Source organism: Myodes glareolus, chromosome 6, assembly GCF_982192425.1.
Source record: "Myodes glareolus chromosome 6, mMyoGla1.1, whole genome shotgun sequence".
In the NCBI taxonomy this organism is placed as follows: Eukaryota; Metazoa; Chordata; class Mammalia; order Rodentia; family Cricetidae; genus Myodes; species Myodes glareolus.
Window position 1 is genome coordinate 118,348,159 of NC_142031.1, and position 13,725 is coordinate 118,361,883.

General features: G+C 37.9%; 1 protein-coding gene across 2 annotated transcripts in view; it reads left to right on the plus strand.

Moving 5' to 3' along the window:
- The window catches only part of LOC125404339 (phosphatidylinositol 3,4,5-trisphosphate 3-phosphatase TPTE2-like), a 122,647-nt gene that overhangs the window by 62,832 nt on the left and 46,090 nt on the right, over positions 1 to 13,725 (plus strand). For both annotated transcript variants that reach the window (XM_048440154.3, XM_048440155.3), the window contains exons 16-18: positions 97 to 196; positions 310 to 373; positions 1,073 to 1,137. In XM_048440154.3, the coding sequence (XP_048296111.3) occupies positions 97 to 196; positions 310 to 373; positions 1,073 to 1,137 (229 nt within the window). The remainder of the gene's footprint in view (positions 1 to 96; positions 197 to 309; positions 374 to 1,072; positions 1,138 to 13,725) is intronic.

Genomic DNA, 13,725 nt, shown 5'->3' on the forward strand with positions numbered 1-13,725 from the left:
TGAATGAATAAGTGTTAAACTTAATACATAATAACCATTCTGTTTATTTTCTAGCAAAAAATGAGTACTTAAATTTTTATGTATAAATTTACTTAGATTGGGAATTGTATTTCGACCTCTGCGGCTTTTTATTCTGATAAGAATTTTGCAACTGGCTCATCAAAAAAGAGATCTGGAAAAGTTGATCAGGCGACGGGTGAGTGGCAACACACATTTTTTTTGTGTGTGTGTTTCAGGTTGTAGATTTGTATATTTTGTTATTTTTTTCCTGATGATCTATATTTACAACTTTATGACTTTCCAATTCAGGTTTCAGGAAACAAAAGACGATACATGAAGGATGGGTTTGACCTGGACCTCACTTATGTAACTGGTTTGTGATACTTACCTGTTGATACTGTTTATAAAAATTTGGCATTTTGTGTGTGACTAGTAGATGCTGCATACTCTTTTGATTACCGCAATGTTACTTCAAAGCATTCTTTATCTAGGAGCACACATGCCATTGTGGCAGTGTGACCATGGCAATGGAAATATCTACTTATGTCACTTAAAACCAGAACTATTTGATTGTAGTTCAGGAGGTGGGATGGGTTATTGACTGAAATAGTCTTATTCAGCTCAGGTAGTTAGCCATGATTTCAAGGATCCCAGGAGAATTTTCAATTTCCTTACAACTCCAGAAACTGAGGTTTCTTTTCTCTTGGTCTCAGATTTCCTGAGTCATGCCTGGAAAGTACTCTGGAAGTTGCTTATTGGAGTTCAGGCTGTTTTCTTTGGTTTGTTAAAGAAATTTTACTGACACTGAGGAGGCTTCAGACTTAGCCCTATAGAAATCTGTGGTCGATAGATGAACCAATTGAGTCTTAGGATCACTGTGTCCATTTAATGGTTATTATTATATCAAGTAATTTAATATAGTAAATCATTTTGATTATTCAGAGAATTGTTATTTTTCTATTTCAAATGTTGTTTTTATTAAAAAAGGAGTTTTGCTATATGTAGTTGAAATTTTTGTATGTTTTGTCATCTCTATTATGATAGTCATCATAGCAATTACTTTGACTTCCAGAGCGTATTATTGCTATGTCATTTCCGTCATCTGGATGGCAGTCTTTCTATAGAAATCCAATTAAGGTAAGGCTATTCACATAGCAAGTGTTCATTGCTCGATACTAACGATGTTGATATACTTCTAAATGCTATTCTTTCAGTCAAAACTCATGACTGATTGGCATCAATTTGCTTTTTCTATTTATAAACTATTCTAAAATTTTACTGGCTTGAAAGCATGATTTTATGTATTTTTGGTTGTGAGCCCTGCCTTTAATGGCTGAGCCATCTCTACTGCTCCAACCAGTATTTTTTAAACTCATAATACATAAACTGTGGCTTAAGGATTTGTATTGAGTTAAGCTGGGTTCTTCTAGTGACCCAAGATGGAAATGATTTTCTCAGCTTGAAACTCTTGCTTCTGTGAGCAACTACTGAGCCATCTGAAGATTTATCAGTCCTCAATATCTTAGCTAGGTCTCTCTCTCTCTCTCTCTCTCTCTCTCTCTCTTTCTCTCCCCTCTTTCTCTCTTTCTTTCTCTCTCTGTATATATATAAATTGTTTTTAAAATAAGACTTCTCTAGTCAGCACAAACAGGCCAAAGTTCAGCTTTTTTCCACATAAAGACAATAGCAGAGGTTACAAAAACAGCAGTCAAAAGAGACTGCAAAGCCGCTTAGGACACATGCTCAAGCCCAGTGTGATATGGTTGACTCTGCCATTCTATTAAAACAAATAAATTACAAAACCAGACTTGATGAAAGGAATAGAAAATAAGTTGTATCTCTTGATGGGAGGATATGAAAGGAATTGTGATTACTTTGTAATATTGTCAGTAAGAAATAAGAGAATGCTAAAATATATATTCTTTAAAAAATCATTAGCTAATTTATCCTTCGAGAATTTCATATATGTATACAATGTATTTTGATTATCTAACCCAACTTCCTCCTCTAAGTCCCCCAGAATTCCTTCCAGCACATCCCCCTCCCAACTTCATGTCTTCTTCTTTTTCATATTTTATAATCCATTGCATCCTGTTAATTCTGCTTATATGTACATGGTGTGTGGTCATATACTAGAGCATGTGCAAATGATCAGAAGCTATACCCTCAAAAAATAACTCTTCTCAAGCAGTCATTAACTTCTAGGGGTTCCTCAGCTATCAGGGAAGCCCACTGTGCTCTCCACCCTCTCCATGCTGTTGTTGACTGGCTTGATTTGATGCTGATAGCCACAGCTAGTATGAACTAAGACATCATGTCCAGAATACAAGCATTTCACAGCACCTTCTACATTCTCCAACTTTCTTTCTTTCTTTTTATCTTTTTTTTAATTTATTTTTTGATTTTTCCATTCAAAAATTTACACTTCTTCCCCTCCTCCCAATCTCCTCCTGTCCCCCACTCACCCTCCTGCCTTCCCCTCCCAGCTTGAGAGAGGGCAGGGAACCCTGCCCTGTGGGACATCCAAGGCCTTCCCCTCTACATCCAGGCCTAGGAATCTGTGCATCCTTATAGACTAGGGTCCCCAAAAGCCAGAATATGCCTTAAAAACAAGTCCCAGTGCTTTTATCAATGGCTTCTCAGTCAGCCCCCATTGTCAACCACAATCAGAGGGTCAGGTTTGCTCGCATGCTCGTTCAGTCCTGGACCAGCTGGATTTGGTGAGTTCCCATTAGAACAGGCACACTGCCTCAGTGGGCGGACCAACCCCTCACAGTCCTGACTTCCTTGCTCGTCTTCTCGCTTCTTCTGCTCTTCAAACTGGACCTTGGGAGCTCAGTCCGTTGCTCTGATGAGGGTCTCTGTCTCTATCTCCATCTGTCGCCGGATGGAGATGCTGTGGTGATATTCGAGATAATAATCAGTGTGATAGTGGGGAAAGGCCAATTCAGGCACCCTCTCCTCTGCTGCCCAAGGACCTAGCTGGAGACATCCCCATGGACACCTGAAATCCCCTATAGAGCCAAGTCTCTTGCCAACCCTAAAATGGCTCCCTTAATGTAGATATCTTCTTCCCTGCTCCTATATCCACCCTTTCTCCATTTCCACCCTCCCATTTCCTCAAGCTCTCTCCAGTTTTTCCCTTCTCCCTCTTTTCTCCCTCTCTCCCCTTCCCCCTACCCCATCTTCACTCCTACCCCATCCCCATGCTCCCAACTTTTGCCCAGCAATCTTGTTTGCTTTTAATTTCCAGAAGGCTCTATATATGTTTTTCTTTGGGTTCACCTTGTTACTTGGCTTCTCTAGGCTTGTGACTATAGGCTTAAGGTCCTTGGTTTATGGCTAGAGTTCACTAATGAGTGAGTACATACCATAGTCATCTTTTTGGGTATGGGTTATCTCACTCAGGATAGTGTTTTCTATTTCCATCCATTTGCATGCCAAATTCAAGATATCATTATTATTATTATTATTATTATTATTATTTTTACTGCTGAGTAGTACTCTAATGTGTATATATTCTACAGTTTCTTTATTCATTTTTTCAATGAGGGGCATCTAGGTTGTTTCCAGGTTCTGGCTGTCCCATGCTCTTGAATGGGTAGAATCAACATAGTAAAAATGACAATTCAAACCAAAGGCAATCTATAGATTCAATGCAATCCCCATCAAAATCCCAACAAAATTCTTCACAGATCTTGAGAAAACAATAATCAACTTTATATGGAAAAACAAAAAACCCAGGATAGCCAAAACAATCCTATACAATAATAGTACTTCTGGAGACATTACCATCCCTGACTTCAAACTCTATTACAGAGCTACAGTAATGAAAATAGCTTGGTATTGGCATAAAAACAGAGACGTCAGCCAATGGAATCAAATTGAAGACCTGGATATTAACCCACAAACCTATGAACACCTGATTTTTGACAAAGGAGCTAACAGTTTACAATGGAAGAAAGAAAGCATCTTTAACAAATGGTGCTGGCATAACTGGATGTCACCCTGTAGAAGAATGATAATAGATCCATATCTATCACCATGAACAAAACTCAAGTCCAAATGTATTAAAGACCTCAATGTTAATCTGACCACACTGAACCTGATAAAAGAGAAAGTGGGAAGTAGCCTGCAACACATGGGCACAGGAGATCACTTCCTATGTAGAACCCCAGTAGCACAGACAATAAGAGCAACAATGAATAAATGGGACCTTCTGAAATGTGAGAAGCTTTGTAAAGCAATGGACACTGTCATTAAGACAAAAAGGCATCCTACTGAATGGGAGAAGATCTTCACCAATCCCGCATCAGACAAAGGTCTGATCTCCAAAATATATAAAAAACTCAAGAAACTAAACATGAAAATTCTAATTAACCCAATTAAAAAATGGGGTACTGAACTTAAAAGAGAATTCTCATCAGATGAAGTTCAAATGGCCAAAAGACACTTAAGGTCTTGTTCAACTTCCTTAGCGATCAGGGAAATACAAATCCAAACAACTTTGAGATGCCATCTTACACCTGTCAGAATGGCTAAAATCAAAAACACCATTGACAATTTTTTATATATTTTGATAAGTAGTCAATAATGAGATCTCAACAAAAATGACTTTATGAGTTTGTGAGAAAATGATCTGAGTGACCAGTTTGTATGTCATTCTTCAGCTATACTTGTTGATATTTATAATTTTGAAATTCATACTGTATGAATTTTGTAGAGTATAGTGTATTCACTGACTTTGTCAAGTGGCATATAAGTGTATGCTTTCTTTATGTAATTGACAGTATTTTCTATACAGTGTTAAATACTGATGCTATTTTCTTTTAAAAGAATTACTGTTATACATAACAATATTGGGTGAATATGAATAATTTATTCTGAAAATAAAAATTCAGTCAAAATGTACAATATAATTCTACTTATGTGAAATTGAGGAAATAATGATGTCATAATTCAAAATAAAGATTATATCTAGCACATTAGGATACTGACAAAAAGGAGTTAAGTAAGGCTTAATTCCTTAATAAGATGTACATAATTTAAGATCAATTCAAGTTAATGTATACTTTAATAAATATACAAGAAGGTATAAATATGAATACAATCATGAGTGACCTAATGACATTTTATTTACTTTTCATAATTTCATACAGTATATATTTTATTGCATACTTTTCCATCCTCTAACTTCATCTAGATCCTCCCCCTTCCCTACCTACCCAACTTCATGTTCTACATTTCCATTTTTATGAAGATTTATTTATTTGTTATGTATACAATGTTCTGACTGCATGTTTAACCACATGTCAGAAGAGGGCATCAGATTCGGTTATAGATGACTGTGAGTCACCATGTGGTTGCTGGGAATTGAACCCAGGACATCTGGAAGAGCAGTCAGTGCTATCAACCTCCGAGTCATGTTTCCAGTTCCTATTTTTAAAAAATCAAAGACAAAAGAGAAAAGCTACTAGAAAACATGAGTCCTGGTTTGTGTTGGCCGCCTACTCAGAGCACAGGGCATGCCTGAGAGTGTGACTGATATATCCACTGTCACTTGAAGTAAACTGATAATTCCTTTTCCCAGAATCTTGGCCAGTGATGGGAATTTTTGCCCACATCCCTTCCTTTGTGCTGGTTTTCTCTGGCTTGAGTCTGTGGAGATCTGTGTATGCTGTCACTGTCTCTGAGTTCATACATGTATCTTCACTGTGGTGTCTAGAAAATGCTGTTTCTTTAAGTCACCAGACCCCAAGGACACTTTTAACTAGCTAAATTTAACTTTTACTGATAAATTAAAACATAAAAGTTAGACATATTAATGGAATATGATTAGTTTGATCCATAGTGAAATATTTAAATTAGGCCAAACACATCTATCTCATTGAACATTTATCATTTCTTCAGTACAAACATTCAAAATCTTTTCTGTCTATTTTGGAATACGCAGTACATATTCCCTTTGATGCAGCAGCACAACAGACCATCTTACTCCTGCTTACCTTTAACGTAGTACCCATTGGCCAACCTTTCCAACCTTTCCTTTTTGATCCTTCCTGCTTTCTCTACTCAGTCTCTGGCAAACACCATGATGCTATCAACTCCTGTGAGAGCAACTTTTCTATAATCCACATTTGTCTATTTGTGCCTACTTTACTCATTTAAAAAATATTCCCAGTTCTATTTGTATAATTGAAAAGAAAGAATTTCATTCTTTTTATGGCTAACTAGTATCCAATTGTATTGTTTTCATCACTCACTCTTTTGTTCATGGAAATAACCATTTTCTCCCTTGTTTAAGAACAATGTTGCAGTAAACACAGCAGTGCAGACAGACTCTGATACACTGAATCTATTTTTTAGTTTAAATGCCTAGTGCTGAGATTACCTGAACTCATTGTAATTCTATTTTGCACTTTTTAGGCACTTTCATAGGGTTTTCTAAAATGATTGTAAAAGTTTAGATTCCTGCCAATAATTCATAAGTCGTCTTTAACATCTTAGTTGGTATTATTGTTCTTTTATTTGTAATTGCCTTTCCTAATGAAATGTGGTACTATTTAGTTATGTCTTTTACTGGCAGCTCTTTGATAATTAGTATGCTAATCATATTTCATATACCTGTTGGCCATATTTCTTATTAAAAGAACTGTCTGGAAAAAGTGGCATTTTAATCAATGATGAACAGTTTATGCAACCATGATGTACTCAATGATCCTTTATCTAGCTTAGTTTAAGTACACACCACAATGCTCACACAATAATAAAATAATGCAATGAAACATATTATATCATTAAGTAATACAAGACTGCACTTTGAGATACACATGCATATATATTAATAAAAGTATAATTATACACACATATGTACATCTGTATATATGTACATATATGTATATTTGTGCAATTAAATTTTATTGAGGTAAATCAGACACTAATATGCATACATATAAGGTAACTTTTTCAGCAATTACTTTCAGTTGGAAATTTAGAGACCATAGCTGTTCTGGCTAGTTTATGTCAATTTGACACAATCTAGATTAGATTCACTTGGGAAGAGGAAACTTAATTAAGAAAAATGCCCCAATCAGGCCTATGTGGTGCATTTTCTTACATAGTGATTCATATAAGAAGGGTCAGTCTGTGGTAGGTGGGGCCATCTCTGTGCAGGTGATCCTGGGGGTATACAAAGAGTAAACTGAGCAAGCCTTGGAGAGCAAGCTAGTAAGAAGCCCTCCTTTATGGACTCTGCATCAGCTTCTGCCTCCAGGTTCCTGCCTTGAGTTCCTGCCCTGACTTACCAAGATTATGGATCAACCTCTTTTCCCCTAAGTTCTTGGTGTTTTATCATAGCAATAGAAACACTAACAGTAACATTGCATATTTGCATAGATCAAATTGATTTAGTCATTGAAAGATGTCCAAAACAAAATACCTTCACTATAATTTGCAAACCCAGTATATAAATACACATTTTAAAGGAGCTTGAATGGAGATAACCTACATGGGTGGACAATATTCATGCCAGAAAACACAGGTCATTTGGTGCGGGAGAATTGTCTGTCTTCTGTCAATTATATTTTAAATAAACACTGATTGGCCAGGCAGGAAGTATAGGTGGGTCAACCAGACAGGAAGTAGAGGTGGGGCGATGAGTACAGGAATATTCTAGGAAGCAGGAAGCTCCCTCCTCAGTTCTGCCCAGACCACCGGAGAGGCAAGATGTAAGCTGCCCAGCTGAGAAAGGTACTGAGCCGTGTGGCTAACATAGATGAGAATAATGGGTTAATATAAGCTACCAGAACTAATAAAAAGACTGAGCTAATGGGTCAATCAGTTTATAACCTAATATAGACTCTGTGTGATTTTCTTTGGGACTTACCAGCTGTGGGGTATCGGGCGGGACAGAAACCCCAACAAGCAGGCCCCTTCATGTTACAATCATTAAATGACAATCTTATTCCCAAACACAGGACACTTCCTTATGAGTTAATGGTCATGAAGGCACAACAGACCTCCCCAACAAAAAACAACGTAATGTGGGTATTGCTTTTGCTCTTGGTTACCCATTACAACTAGATGATACGATTTATTGCTGAAAACAGCACACACTTTAGTTTAAGGATGCAGAGAAATAAATTTGAATCTGATTAGGAATCTTCCTCCCTGAGGGCTAGCTTTAATAGATGTGGGAAACAAAACATTACTGCGGGATAGAAGACATTGATGATATCATTCAACACTGGATCCGACATAGTCTAATATTGACCTACTTGGCAAAATGTACAATAGGAGTGTGACTGTTATGGGGCAATCATTTAAATTTTGTGGGATTTGAGGCCTACTCTACAGTAGGTCAATCATGCCTAGTACTGTAAAGCTGGTCAGAAGCTCATGGTTAAGAAGGTAGTAGGTCCTACTAGGAAACCTACTATCATTTTGCCAAATTAATGTTGCTAAACTGCCTTCTAAATATTTATATTTATATACAAAGATTTGTGTTGCTTTTCATCTTTATCAGCAATGACTCATAACTGGTCAAAGTGTTGAAAATTAGTGACTGTAAATTTTCATCCCTGAATGGGACATCTGTATAATCCCTCCTGACACATAAACACAGATACACACACACACACACACACACACACACACACACACACCCCTCAGGGGACAATATGGAAGGGAGGACAGAAAGAAAGAGTTGGAAGTTCTGGCTATTACAAATAATGCTGCTATGAACATAGTTGAACAAATGCTTTTGTAGTATGATTAGACATCTCTTGGGTATATTCCCAAGAGTGGAATTGCTGGATCCTGAGAAACCACCACACTGATTTCCAAAGTGGTTGCACAAGTTTGTATTCCCACCAGCAATGGATGAGTGTTCCCGTTACTCCACATCTTCTCCAGCAAAAGCTATCATTGATGTTTTTGATTTTAGCCATTCTGACAGGTGTAAGATGGTATTTCAAAGTTGTTTTGATTTGCATTTCCCTGATCACTAAGGAAGCTGAACAAGACCTTAAGTGTCTTTTGGCCATTTGAACTTCTTCTGTTGAGAATTCTCTGTTCAGTTCAGTACCCCATTTTTTAATTGGGTTATTCAGACTTTTAAAGTCTAGTTTCTTGAGTTCTTTATATATTTTGGAGATCAGACCTTTGTCTGATGCGGGGTTGGTGAAGATTTTCTCCAATTCAGTAGGATGCCTTTTTGTCTTAATGGCAGTGTCCTTTGCTTTACAGAAGCTTCTCAGTTTCAGAAGGTCCCATTGTTCTTGTTTAGCTCATGCTTAGACATTCATGTTGGTGAGACTGTATGTGTATAGCTTCCAACATTCTTAGGAGACACAATCTCCTAGCCAACTCCCTGGTCCTCTTATATTCTTACCATCCCCTTTTCTTCAGTGATCGCTGAAACTTAGGTACAGAAGTTGTATTGTTGATGTGTCAGTTGGGACTGTGCACCACCAATTAGCATTTTGATTCATTGTGATTTTCTGTAATGGTCTCCACATGGTCTAAGTGATGTTTCCTCAAAGAGAGGTGAGGGCTACGATTATCTCTTGGTGTAAGGACAAGAATTTATAATGTAGTTAGGGATTAAGTTGGTTTAGTAAAGTGGCAGTTGTATGTTCTCCCCCAAGACTCACAGCTTCCCTAACCCTGACTAGTTGGCTAGGTTTCCAATATCAGGCTTGGTTTTCTTCTTGTTGAGAGGGTCTCATGTCTAATTAGAGAGCTGTTGGTAGTCATCAGGTGTGGTTGCCACTATTACACTGTTAAGATTATCATGCCATGTTGGTGAGTGTTGTGGTTGATATGTGCCATAGCTACTGAGTAGAACGATTGGTTGCTTTTCTCCGTTGGAAGCTGGTGCAGCACATTCTGGTCACCATGAAAGCTAGTCATCAGGGATGAGGCTTTTAGGTCACTATATCATATAAATTTCAATATGTGAATTTGAAAATAATAAAGTTTAGACTAATAAATATGTTTCGTGTTCATCTACATGCAACAAATATAAAAATATCAATGACGCTTGTTCAGTCTTATTTAATTCACCTACAAAAATTGCCATAATTAAGATTTATGGGTAACACATTGTAGCACAAATAATAAAAACTCAGAGACAGATATTGGGGTTCAACCTGAAGATCAGAAAAGCAAAGCAACCAGCCACTAGAGAGCTCTTCCCTCAATAAATCTTCAATAAATCTCAATAAATCTGCATTCCTGTCTCATCCCACCTTATATTCCTCTTTAGTGCTGAGACTAGATGTGTGCAGCACTTCCACTTGGCCTCTGTGGCTAACTAGTGTGGCGTCTAGGATTAAAGGGTGTACAACAACTGTCTGGCCTGTATGACTGACTAATGTGATTGCTTTGCACTGACCTTCAGGCAAGCTTTATTTATTAAAACACAAATAATATGCCTATATAGCAATCCTTTGGTAGATATTGTTTTTCAATAGATTAAGCTGGTAAATTGTAATTAATTATAATTTGATTAAATTGAGCCACTTTCTTTCAAAAGTTGAAAAATCAAAGCAAAAACATTGCTTAATTGAGTTCTAAACTAGTGGTTTCTATCAGTTGTTGAATTGATACCTCCTTGGGTGTAGATTAATAGTCATTGACTTCTTTACTATTTTAATAAACCTTCTAAAGACCATCTATTTTTATAAAATGCATAAGACATAAGCTACCAAAAAATCCTATCTACTGTTTGAATGACTGTGTGTTGGGGGAAGCTGCTTGTTCATTTCTCAGTCACCCAGACTTCCACAATAATCACACAGAAACTATATTATTTAAATGACTGCTTGGTCAATCATGTAAGCATATTACTAACTTGCTCTTCTACCATAAACTAACCCATCTTCATTAATCTGTGCATCACCATGTAGTTGTGGCTTACTGACAAAGTTTTGGTGGGCTCCAGCAGTGGCGTCTGTCCCCAGTGGTGGCTACATGGCTTCTCTTTAACTCTACCTACTCTCTTTATATATATCTTTTCCAGCCTGGCTACATTCTGTTAAGCCATTAGCCGAAAGCAGCTTCTTTATTCATTAACCAATGGTATACAGAAGGGACTCCCACATCAACTATGAACTTCATTCAGAAAGCAAACTCAAATCTAAGCTGCTGTCTCAGCAGCTGATGGACTTGGTAAAGCAGAGAGCATCGGTGGTCACATGCTCAATAGCAACTGTGCATCTTGTACAGGTTGTCATTTTAACTCAAGGGAAACTAACAAAAAATGGTATCTGTGGATGGTAGCCTTGTGGTCTCCTTAATCCTTAAAAAGAAAGGAATGTTCAGGATGTGTTAGCATATTGAGGGCGGGTCCCTGAAGTTATCCAGGCAGGGAAGTGAACCTCTCAATGAGAGAAGAATGAAAACTGGGTGCAGATTGATTTTGTCAACCTGGATCAGACTGGGGGAGTCTAATGTTAGGTGGTTCATTATCAGCATATTTAAAACACAGTACAATTTGGGAAAAAGTTTCCATGCATCAATCAGTCCAGTTTCAGGCACACAATAAACTTAAGGTGCAATTGCACAGAGACTCCTTTACAAAATGTTTGTGACCATGAGAGTAGCTTCTATAGTTAAAAGGCCCAGAACGTAGTGTAGCCTCTGACCAATAGCATAGAGGTCAGCAGGCCATAGAGTACATGTGGCATCTACCCCAAAGATGGGTAATGGTCTAAGGAGGGAAGAGTCTGGAACAATCATTCTGGGGGAATATGGGTGAGGTCTGCCTCTATAGCAAAGATGGGTGAGGTCTGCCTTCACAGATAGCAAAAAGTTATCAGGTTGTTTTTTCAACTTTTGCCTCTGCAGGAAATCTTTCAATGATTGTAGGGAGCCACACAATGGCTCAGCCACTGAGAAAAGCTTTTTTCTCAGGTAAACATGTTAGGTAAACATGTCCTTTACCTAAAGTCCTAAAATCTTCTCAGCTACTTTTTTTCTGATACACTTGTACCATTTATTAAGATAAATTGAACCATCAAGGGGAATAGCATCGTAAGACACCATATATTACCAGACATTTTTTGATTGATGACAATTAAGTCAACATTTTTCCCTACACCCTTTAATAAGACTGCTTCACAAGTTAGAAATATTTCTATATTTTCATGTTACCTTCTACATTTCACCCAGAAGTTCTTTTCCCATCAATAAATTGACTGCTCACTTCTTTTTTTGTTGCTGAATAGTGATCCCTTGCATAGACAATACTTTAGTTTGTCAATGCATCAACCTATTGAAAACCTTTATGGATACCTCTTCTGTTTTGGGTGATTATGAATGAAATTGTAAATATTTGAATGCAGAATGTATATAGGCATATGTTGTTCAGTTTAGTCAGGTAAATAACAAGAACTTGATTGCTGGATTGTATGACTTTCCAAGAAACAACCAGTAATATTTCCTTTTTCTTTCTTTTGGTGGAATGGAAGGAAATGCATGCGCACGCACACCCACACCCACACACATATATATTATATATATGTATACACACACACACACACACACACACACACACACACATATATATATATATATATATATATTTTAAATCATAGTCTCATTTTCTAGTCCAAATTGGCATGGTACTAACCATCTTCCCTTGCCTTCTGAGTACTGGGATTACACACCTGTCAAGATATTTGGCTTTTATCTCTCTTAATGCATCTGTTCATGGCATACCTTTTTTTTTGATTTTTCAAGATGGGGTTTTTCTGTGTAACTTTTGGAACCTATCCTAGAACTCACTCTGTAAACCAGGCTGGCCTTGAACTCAAAGGGATCCACCTGTGTCTGCCTCCCGAGTTCTGGAATTAAAGGCCAGGCCTGCATACTCTTTTGCTTTTGTTTTTTAATTTATTTTTAATCTATTAGATTTTTAAAAAATACCAATTTAAGTTCCCACTCCCTCCCTTCCTCTCATTCCCTCTGCACACCCTCTCATCCCACCCTCATACAATCCCCAGAGAGGGTAAGGCACATTGCTTTGTGGAAGGTCCAAGACCCTCCCTACTATATCTAGGCTGAGCAAAATAGACATACAAAGAGAATAGGTTCCCCAAAAGTCAGTACATGCAGTAGGGATAAAACCTGGTGCCAATGCCAGTGGCCCCTCAGTCTGCCCCAGCCATGCATGCAACTGTATACCCCATTCAGAGGGACTAGTTTGGTCCTATGCTTGCTCCTTCCCAGTCCAGCTGTAGTTGGTAAGTAAGCTCCCATTAGCTCAAATAGACTTTTTCAGTGGATGAACTCATCATGGTCTTGATCTCTTTGCTCATATTCTCATTCCTCCCACTCTTCAACGGTACTTTGGGAGCTCAGTCCAGTGCTCCAATGTGGTTCTCTGCCTCTGTTTCCATCAGTTGCCAGACAAAGGTTCTGTAGTGATATTTAAGATAATCATCAGTCTGATTACAAGGCAAATCAAGATCGGGACCCTCTCCTCTGTTTCTTAGGGTCTTAGCTGGAGTCAGCCTTGTGGATTTCTGGGAATTTCTCTAGAGCTAGGTTTCTGCTAACTCCATAATGGCTCCATCAATTAAGATATCTCTTTCCTTGCTCCCATCTCTGTCCTTCCTCCATCTTGACTATCCCATTCCCCCAAGTTCTCCTCAACCCTCCCCTTCTCCCCTCTTCTTCTCCTTCCACCCTCTTTTCTCCTTCCACCCCCATGCTCCCAAT